The sequence below is a fragment of the Coffea eugenioides genome, chromosome 3, assembly GCF_003713205.1.
Source record: "Coffea eugenioides isolate CCC68of chromosome 3, Ceug_1.0, whole genome shotgun sequence".
In the NCBI taxonomy this organism is placed as follows: Eukaryota; Viridiplantae; Streptophyta; class Magnoliopsida; order Gentianales; family Rubiaceae; genus Coffea; species Coffea eugenioides.
In genome coordinates this window covers 46,255,989-46,266,456 of record NC_040037.1, presented here as the reverse complement: position 1 = coordinate 46,266,456, position 10,468 = coordinate 46,255,989, and the positions used below count along the sequence as shown (strand labels likewise).

The 10,468-nt window shown below is 32.7% G+C and overlaps 1 protein-coding gene across 1 annotated transcript; it reads right to left on the bottom strand.

Moving 5' to 3' along the window:
* Positions 1-8,171: 8,171 nt before the first annotated feature.
* Positions 8,172-9,401, bottom strand: LOC113765418 (glycine-rich RNA-binding protein 2-like). Its single transcript, XM_027309587.1, has 2 exons — positions 9,254-9,401; positions 8,172-8,719 (listed from the first exon to the last, which is right to left on the bottom strand). The coding sequence occupies exons 1-2, from the start codon at positions 9,363-9,365 to the stop codon at positions 8,379-8,381; spliced, it is 453 nt and encodes a 150-aa protein (XP_027165388.1). The 5' UTR covers positions 9,366-9,401; the 3' UTR covers positions 8,172-8,378.
* Positions 9,402-10,468: the final 1,067 nt, after the last annotated feature.

The following is a 10,468-nucleotide window of genomic DNA, read 5'->3' as shown; positions in this document are numbered from 1 at the left end:
ATATACCAGACAGTTGGAGCAGTGGAGTTAAAAGGTTTATTATCTATGTTTCTCCTAAAAAAAAGATGATCATGATAATGAAACATAATCATGATTTTTGAACAATGGAATAAAAGAAATATTCATTCCTGTGCAAGAAAAACATACATTCAATTAATTATAGAGGGAAAAGGAAAAAATACATTAATTGAGAGGAATGAGAAAGGTAGAGAAAAATTAGGATGAAGGAAAAAAAGAAAAGAAAAAACAAAATACTAGATTAAAGAGTTAAAATTGATGGAATAGAAAGTGACAAAATAAATTAATTGATTTTATGACACCTCTCCATGGTCAACAATAATCATCTAAAATAATAGTAAGAAAATAATTTTAGTATAATTAATTATAAAGAAAAAATTTGAAGGGAAAAAAAGAAAGATGAGGAAAAAAAAGGGAGATGAAGGATAAAAGTAGAGGCAGAAAGAGGAAAAAAAGAAGAATTGGGAGGAGAGATATTTATGACTTTTGACTAACCAAAAAAAATTGTGGAGCAAAACTTCAACTACAAATAGAAACTTACACTTGTCAAAATAAGATACTATACACTTAGCAAAAAAAGAAGTTGCTACAATAACCTCTCTTTCTTTTTATAATTAATTATAAAGAAAAAATTTGAAGGGAAAATAGAAAAATAAAGAAAAAAGAGGGAGATGAAAGTTAAAAGTAGAGGCAGGAAGAGGAAGAAAAGAAAAATTGGGAGGAGAGATATTTATGACTTTTGACTAACCAAAAAAAAATTATGGAGCAAAAATTTAAGTACAAATAGAAACTATATAGTAACCTTGGCAAAAAAAAGAAGTTGGCAAAAAAATAATTCAGCCATACAAAATAAGAAACTATACACTTGGAAAAAAAAAATAAGTTGCTACAGTAACCTCTCTTTTTTTATTATTAATTATAAAGAAAAAATTTGAAGGAAAAAAGAAAATTAAAGAAAAAAAGAGGGAGATGAAGGTTAAAAGTAGAGGCAGAAAGAGAAAGAAAAGGAGAATTAGGAGGAGAGATATTTATGACTTTTGACTAACTAACAAAAATTGTGGAAAAGAAGAATTCAGAGGAGAGATATTTATGACTTTTGACTAACCAAAAAAAATTGTGGAGCAAAAATTCAATTACAAATAGAAACTGACACTCGTTAAAATAAGAGACTCTACACTTGATAAAAAAAGAAGTTGTTACAGTAATTTCTCATTCTTTTTATATACAAGGTAGATGTAAGAGAAATTATGAATGTATTATCGTTTTTTCAAAATAGAAACATTTACCAGGACCTATGCACCTTTAAATGCCCTTTAAATGTATGTATCTGCACCTTTTGTTGCGCTTCCATAATGTGATATTGTGATAATATTATTTTTCTTCCATTTAATGCCTCCGGACACGTTAATTATGCCCAGCAGCCAAGTGGATAAATCATTAAATTCTGCATGCATGCGTGGAAAATTCAACGAGTTATCCACTTCGATTATACATTGTCCGCCAGCCTCGTGGGGTATATCGACGAGGAAGAAACGTTGGAGGTTTCGACCCAAATTGCAGGTCAATGGTCGACAATATTAATTGTAGAAAATGACCTTCAACAGCATATATAGTGACCTAGTCCATTAACGGTTTAATTAGCATGTGTCCAATAATGCTTATTTTTACTTTTACAGTGTCTAATCAATCTTTTCCTCGCAAATGATATATCCAGAGCATCTATTGTAGCTTTACAGCAAATGTTTTCTTTCCTTTTAAAATGACAGTTGATGTTCTTTGACTTGTGTGGCGCGTGTAATGAATAATGTTAGAAAATTGGTTTAATTTCTTTTAGATAGATTTTTTATTTTATGTGAAAGTTATTAGTTTCCTAATTGATTTTAGTTATTTGAATTAGTTGTTACGAAATTTTCTATTTTATTTAGAATTAGAAGTTATTTCCTATTCTGTATAAGTTTAGGAATTAGAATTGGTTTCATGTTGTTATTTGAGTTTTTGACGAAATAATGTTCCCTATAAATAGGATATGCAAGGGTTGGGATTTGATTCAAGTTGTATTCTTGTATAGGATTTTCCTCTCATAATAAGGAACAGATTTCTCTCTGTGGACATAGATTCAATAGTGGAGCCGAACCACGTTAAATATTGTGTGTCATTTATCTTTCATGTTTGTAACTTGTTTATCATTAAATTATTGTATACTTGATATTTCAATACTTGTTAGTTCCTCGCTTGAATTCTAACAGTGGTATCAGACAATTGCACTTACTACCACTAACTGAAAAAAAAAAAAAGAATAAGAAAAAGAACCCCATCACAGATTTTGGGCTAATGGCCTCGAAAAATTTCAAGCCTTAATTGTCAATGGCCAAAGAGTGTACTGCTTGCAAAGTTCAGTCCATCCATTTTGCCCATGCTTCTGGAACTTGTTTTTGTTTTTCATCGTGCAACGGATGAAAATGTTAGAAACAATGGAATAAGCTTACGTGTGTGTAACCAAAATTTTACTTTAATCTGTATTGTTTCTTCATATTCGTACAGCCATTCAGTTTAAAGTTTGAACCAGGGCAGAATTCAGAACCAAATAAAAAGATTAATTCTACTTTTTACCCTTCAACCATACTTATAATTTTATTTTGATCCCTGAACTTCACAATGAGATGCTTTTGTTTCTAAAGTATGAAATATGTCCCAAAATATGGACACAATAAAATAAAATAAAAACTAATGCAGGCCAATTCTTGAATGTTTTTAAATTTAAGATAGTCTTCTCTCAAATTCCCATAATTTTCATTTTATATATACGAGTTTCAATTGTAAACATCAATTTAAGCACTCGTGATTTCCTATAATTCTACTAGTCAAGACTAAGGAGAGTAAGTTTGGACTGGACTAACATGAAATGACTTTCTAATGCCAAGTGTTATTCTATCCTTTTCATATTTCTTATTTTGTATCCTCTTGGGCCTTTATACTTCGGAAAAGAAAGGAAGGTGTAAGGAGTTGTTTACTCCGTGAGCTGGCCAGAACATTTGATTACACAAAGTTGGTAAACAACTATTGCATTGAGCCAACTTACATGTTGATGGATGAATGATACCATTGATCAAGCTCTTATTCATGTTTCACTCTAGAAAAAACAAGTATTACATTGAGCAACGTAAAGTATTGATTGAGCTGGTTTTTAAATTCAGAGGCTCAACACTGACTGCCTGTCTAGGATTGAGCAGCACCTGCAACCTCTGCCATAATAACTGCGGCCACACAACAACCAAAGAGGTAATATCCTTGAATAATATAATAGATTAAATAATAAAAATATCATCATTACGATAGAAACAATATATATCCACCATAATCACAACGGCTGCCACAGCCATGTTCTCCATAACCACCACTAGGGTAACCTCCATATCCACCCCGGAGAATGACTTTCAACAATACAGACTAAGTCCATTTAGAGTTGAATTCGTGTCAATCGAATCGCGTACGCTCATTTTTAATCTTTTTACTTTTGCATTCTGTCAATTTTTCCCCGGCATTTGATACTTCCATAGTACCTATTTTAGTTTCACAGTAAAAGAACGTGAATTGTTCATGTCTCTTATATAATATAATTTACTTCATTTTATACTGTTTCTGAATATAGAAATGCCCAATTAAGCTAAAACTCTAAATCAGGGCAGAATAAGAACCAAATAAATTGTGTCAATTCAGCTTAGGCTTCTATGCAAGTATGTACTTAATTAGCAAAACTCTCTTTGGTACCAAGATAGTCTCAAAGCGCACTGTTGTGCCCCTTTTCTGATGGAAAAAAAAAAAAAAGTATCGTTTCTGGAAAAAAAAAATAAAAGAATGGCTTTGGAAATGGTTTATGGTTTGAAAAACAAAAGGCCAACTATGGGTTCTAAAAATGCAACGATTTGGAAAGACAAAAAATAGGCTAGAAGAAAGAGTGTTTAGTAAAAGTTATAAATTGCCACCCGGTATTGTATTATATGATTCATCAAGTTACCCAAAAAAATTTGCAAAATAATATTTTAATTGGAAAAACAATAGGAAAAAGAAACATTTTCTAAATGATTTCAAATTTTTGAGAAAACCAAGAGACATAGGCTTGGCAAGTCCTGTTGTGAGGAAGGAAGGTCCAGGTATTAAGCCCAAGTACCAACCTACACGTAAAATCTGATTGCAAGGTTTAGTAGAAGCATTCTTACAACAACCCGTAACGTGTCCCAATTTTGGGATATCGCCTTGGACTACAATGGTTGCCATCGAGTAGAACGGGCAGGAAACCTCAAAATTCAACAACCCGTCCAATCCGTTCATTAATTTGAAAGGATGGATTGGATCAGTTGGATTATGGGTTTTGTTGGGTTGGGTAAGTACAACTCAATTTATTTATTGGACAGGTTATTTTTTTTATTTGGATACCTAATATTCAACTTGTTTAAAAATAATTCAATACGCATCTGTCTAATCACCTGTATTTAGATATGTGTTAATAATTCATTGACCAATTTGTATTTAAAATTCTCATATATATGTTTTCAATCAATTTTTAAAATTTTTATTTAAAAGAAAAAAAATTGAAATAAAAACTCATGCTTATTTTACTTTTATAACAATACTTAAACTTGCTCAACATCTATAATAATTTATTATGTCTTTTAAAAGTATGTTGCTTTCCTCCCTTTTTTTTATTGTTGTTCTCTGATTGCTACTTATTTCTATTTGTTAATAGTTCGTGTACCCAGAATAGAATTTTAAATTTGTTCTAATTGCATTCTTTTACATTTCTTAATTCCTCACCAATATTATAATACAACAAATTATATGTCTCTTAATTACATTTTTTAGCATAATATAATCTAGCATTCAATAATTTAAATATACAGAATATTACAACTTACAATAGAGCAAATACAAATAGTAAAAGTGTTAAATAAGTTGTGACAAAAATAAGTTTCAATCAATTAATGGTGTTAAAAAGTATAAAGCAAACAAATTTTTTTAGCTAATCTATTTAAATGTACAATTTATTATCTAAAATTCGCAATACAAACAACATAAAATATTATTGTATTTATGATGTATTTTCAAGGAGTTTTAGAAGTGAGTGTGGGTTTGTGTGTGTGAAAGTGTGTTAGTGTGCGAAAATATATTTATGCATTTGAAAATGTATTTATGTATGTAAAAAAAATCTTTTTGTATGTGTAAATGTATAAGAGAGAATTTATATATCACAATTTATTAATTAATATATTGAGTCATATTTGGGTCATGGGTTTGAAATGACCCAATATGATCCAACCCAAAATCAATCCAATCTAAAGTGAAGCGGGTTGGATAAATCCCATTTAAGTGAAAACCTAATATCAACCCTTCCAACCCGATCAATTGCCAAGTATACTATCGAGTATTGAACTTTTGGTCAGTTAAGTCAAGTTTACACTGTTTTGTTTGTCTAAGGGTCTGTTTGATAACATAAAATAGTGCTGAAACTGAACCTTTTCAGACATTCAGATGTTTTGAGTGTTTGATAAATGAAAATCCATCTGCTGAATTTGTTAAGCAGTGCTGAACTTGTGTGTATTTTTTTCAGCACAAGAATTCTAACTAAATGCTTAATTCTGATAAGAATCAATAGAATTATTTCAACTATCTTATCTTATCTACCAAATCTATCATTGTTTGTTAATTATATTCAAAATTCTTATCTAATTAAACAACATGATATTTTCTATCTAACGGTTTTCTGTTTCTCTTTTCTCCCTTTTTAATGACTTTCATTTTTTCTCCATACTCCTTATATAATATATTTCATCTTTTATATTAATTTGATTTAAAAATAAATATTATCATTTTCATACCTAACAATTTTAAGCTAATTAAATTGTAGGTTCTATTTTTTGAATGAAAAGATATAAGGGCAAAATTGTCAAATTAAACTTATTAAGCATTCAGTTATAAATATTTATCAAACAGCATAAATAAGTTTAACATTAAAATTCAAACATTCATATATTTCTTTTCAGTGCTTAAAATTCAGCGAATTAATTGTTTCGGTATTCAGATTTCAGAATTCAGAATTCAGACTTCAGAATTCAGACTTCAGAATTATCAAACGGAACCTAAGACTAGTACAGTCGATTCTTATTCCAGATTTGAAGTATATTATCTCCTGGATACCATCCACTATTACTTTGATTTCCTTGAAAACTTTATACTCAAGTGGACTCGGCATCTACAATTTTTAGTGATAGTGACCGCTGTGCAATGGATGGAGTAACACATAAAAAATCACTTCGAAAGGATAAGATTAGGATCATTCTAGGTTTTGGCTAAAACTTCCATTCTATGTTTTGAAACTCAAACCAAGAAGCGACTCGATTGAAATCGGAGATTAGGAGTCAATAAGTTCGATCAGTTAACTCAAGAGTCAAATCGGATGATATCATAAATACGTCATAAATATATATTAATGATATATAATGAAAATAATATATAAAAGTTCCCTTTAACTTAGTGGTTTACAACTTTACAGAGTTATTTGATGAGTTTAGATTTAGTCCAAAGGGACTCTAGTTAAATAATTTTAAAAGCTATAAGTAGAAATGTAATTTAGAAAATGTGAGGGGTTAGTTTTACACTTTGCTAAAACTACAAGGGTCAAAACACAACTATAAAAAAGTTTTAGGGTATCCAAAGCAAATGAATTTCAAACTAACTCCTTGCTGTTTTCTGTGTTGCGGCCGTCATTTACTATAGTATAATCTATACGTCAATTTCTTGTTAAATAATTTTAAAAGCTATAAGTAGAAATGTAATTTAGAAAATGTGAGGGGTTAGTTTTACACGTTGCTAAAACTACAAGGGTCAAAACACAACTATAAAAAAGTTTTAGGGTATCCAAAGCAAATGAATTTCAAACCTAACTCCTTGCTGTTTTCTTTGTTGCGGCCGTCATTTACTATAGTATAATCTATACGTCAATTTCTTGTTCTCTGACCAAAGCCTTTTGGTTTTTATTAGTAATTTTGATTCATGGCTTTTGAGAAAGAAACCACGACGAGAATCAGCCGCGAAATAAGGAGGAGTGTGGTCCAGATACTGCTGTGAAGAATGGTGGAGAAGGGGAAAAAGAAGTTGCTGAAGAAAGAGGCCATCACTTGCTTTGCTTTTTTTTCTTTTTTGTCTTTTTTCTTCTTCTTTCTCTAGATTACACCATAGCTCTTTCTTTTCTTTTATCACACAATAAACACACATGAAAACTCTCTTTTCTCTTCCCTTTTTTGCTCTTTTCTTTTATTTTCCCCCTTCTTTCTCTTATTTGATTGCAAATGTTCAACAAATTAGTTGCATGAGAAATGGGTTTAAAGAATTTAGATAATGGAATTTTTCTTGCAATTTGGTTTATAATTTGATTTTAGATTAGTTCTTTGCTGCTAGCCAAATATCAAAGGAAGATAAGGGGTAAAAAAGTCATCACAATATGAGAATGGAAAAAATCAGGTTTTGTCCATTTTCACCTGTTTCCGCTCAAATCTGATTTTGATAGGATTTGACCGAATTTTTGAGATGCAATTTTTTACGATTGAATGTCTATTTAAAAACATCACTTCCAAGACCATAGTACGAAGATTTTCTCAAATTTTTGGTCATACAATTGTGCAAAAAAAATCCCACATCAATTAGCCAAAAAATCTTTGGATTAGAGATGACCCTGGTCGTGAAACTAATTAAGTAAACAAAATCCGCTGCATACTATTCACATCATTTTCTGTATAGTTAGATCCGATCAAATATTTGGTTTGGATAGAAGATTGAATTCGTCATATGCGTTATTGAAAATTTTTTGTATTATATTGGTTAATCAAGTATAACCCCAAAAAAGCAGCAATCTAGTGTTTAATTGATGTACAAATAATCCAACAAAAAGTATCCATGATTTCGTTGTTAGTTTGAAATACTTGCTAATTTGGATAGCCTTTTTTTGGAAAAAAAAAATTTTCTTTTCTTTATCGCTTCATGAACATGTTTTCAATTATTTACATTTCTAGTGATTTGTTATCAGCTTATTCAATGTAAATTACATTACAAAACCTGGTATAGTATCATTCTAAAAAGGTTTTCAAAATAATCTCAATGTTAACATTACTCAACTTTTTAGTGAAAAATAAGTAAACCTGCTTCATAATGCATGAGAATATTTTGCCATCACATCAGAAGTGCTCATGCAAGAGACACAATTACATAGGTGCATATTACATGATCACTCATCAAGCTGTTATTTCTATTTCACACTACAAACTACTGAGGCTGTTTAAGCATTGATGGGTAATCACGACCTAGCTTTATTAGTTCGCAGTCTCTGCATCAACAGCTTCATCAGGATGTCCACCATGGCCGCCACCACCACGTCCTCCATAGCCGCCACCGCGTCCTCCATAGCCACCACCACCACGTCCTCCATAGCCACCACCAGGATACCCTCCATATCCACCCCCGTGATATCCTCCATAACCACCACGGCCGCCACCGCCACGTCCGCCATAGCCACCACCCGGGTACCCTCCATATCCGCCCCCATGATATCCTCCATGACCTCCTCCTGGATAGCCCCCATATCCACCACCGCGGTACCCTCCATATCCTCCTCCACGGTACCCTCCGTAGCCATCAGTCTCAACTGCATTAGCTGCAAAGAAGAAAAATACGGCGTAGGCGTTAGTTACCGTAATCGCAATTCTGAAATGTAAGGTTTGGACCGAATTGTCCACACTTTTTTAGGCAGCATATCAAGAAACATCGTAATCATTTGAACATTTATCTGTGTCAAGTTAGTATCGTACAGATATCCTTAAAATGAATTATTACTACTAACTAATGGCTAGTTTTACCATAGTGAATCACAGTTTCAAAATTTCAATAAAAAGTATGTTTTATGCATAGAGAAGTAATAGTGTAAAATTTATTTTGACACAACAAGTACAGGAAAATGATCCAGTTGCACTATACTCCAAGCCCCACGTTGGGAAAGGCAAAACAATTGCATGTACACCATGCTAAGGTGTATGTACACCTTAGCTATGTAGCTTTTCTACTCCGACGCTTCACATGCACGACCAAAATCTATCTGAAATGTTAAACTGTGTAGTCCAAAATTTTAAGATCCATATAAATTTGGAAAGAGAAAAAATGATAAAATTTGAACTAGAGAATAAATTCTTACAATTGTCAACAGAAGTGGAAGTCTCAGCCAATTCTCTAGCAGCAACCTCTGAGGTAATCATTAAAGCTATAGCTAAGGAAATGAAAAGGAAAAGAAGTGTCTTTGAACCCATTTTTTGCTCAGGGAAAACTTATGTATTGAAAAACTGGTTTTTGGAAGGATGAGAAAGCTGGTATAGAGTGGTCTCTATTTATAGGAAAATCTTTGCCACATTTCTGTCAAAAGGGTCGGGGAGTCGGCCCACCAGGTAGTTGGACGATGAAGAGATGATTGTTTGCACTTGGTAGAAAGTCCATATTATCATAAATTACAGTCCCTTTAGTGAAAGTTATGAAATAGAAAGATGTACCTAAAAGCGTTTATTCCAATTTCTACATGTTTTAAAGACACATAGACTTCGAGAACTATGGAGAGGATAATGATCATGTCCAATATTCAACAATATGTCCAAGTATTGTTGACAATTTGGACTCTGCTGATTACTTCGATCGATTATGATTATTCCAAATTGATTAAATTGTCAAACTCTTTTTTTTTTGGAAGAAGAAGAAAAGAAACAAGGAAGAACATGCCAAACTTTGCAATAGTTCCAAGAGAGGTATGATTGGAAGGCTATTTAATTATGTTACGTTTTGCATTACAAAAACATGTTTTGTGGTAAACCCCGGCCCTTCCGATTCATAAATGCTTGGGCTGAACATGAGGAATTCTTGGGGATGGTGAGGAAATCCTAGGAGCAAGAGTGCATGAGACCGCCATTGCACGTCCTATGCTCGAAGCTACAACGGTTAAGGAAGTGTATTCAACCCTGGAATAGGGTAAGAGTAGGTAATTTCACTGCCAATATTCGGGAGGCTGGGGCAGAGGTGGCACGACTGGAGCAAGCTATGGAGGACGGGGGCACGGATGAAGCTCAGGTGTGTCTACAACAGGCCCAGGCTCATCTTAGTCGAGCTCTAAGTATGGAGGAATCCTTGTGAAAGCAGCGGTCTAGGGTCAAATGGTTGCAATTAAGTGACAGGAACACAAAGTTTTTCCACTCGGTGGTGAAACAACGCCGTATGCAGGCAGTAATTCATAGGATACATGACTGTAATCAGGAGTGGGTGACTGAGGATGAGCTTGTAGAAGCGGAAGCAGTTAGGTATTTCTCCGTACTCTTCTCGAAGGAGGAGGATTCCTTCTTATCTGCGACTCTTGGGGTCATCCCACGCT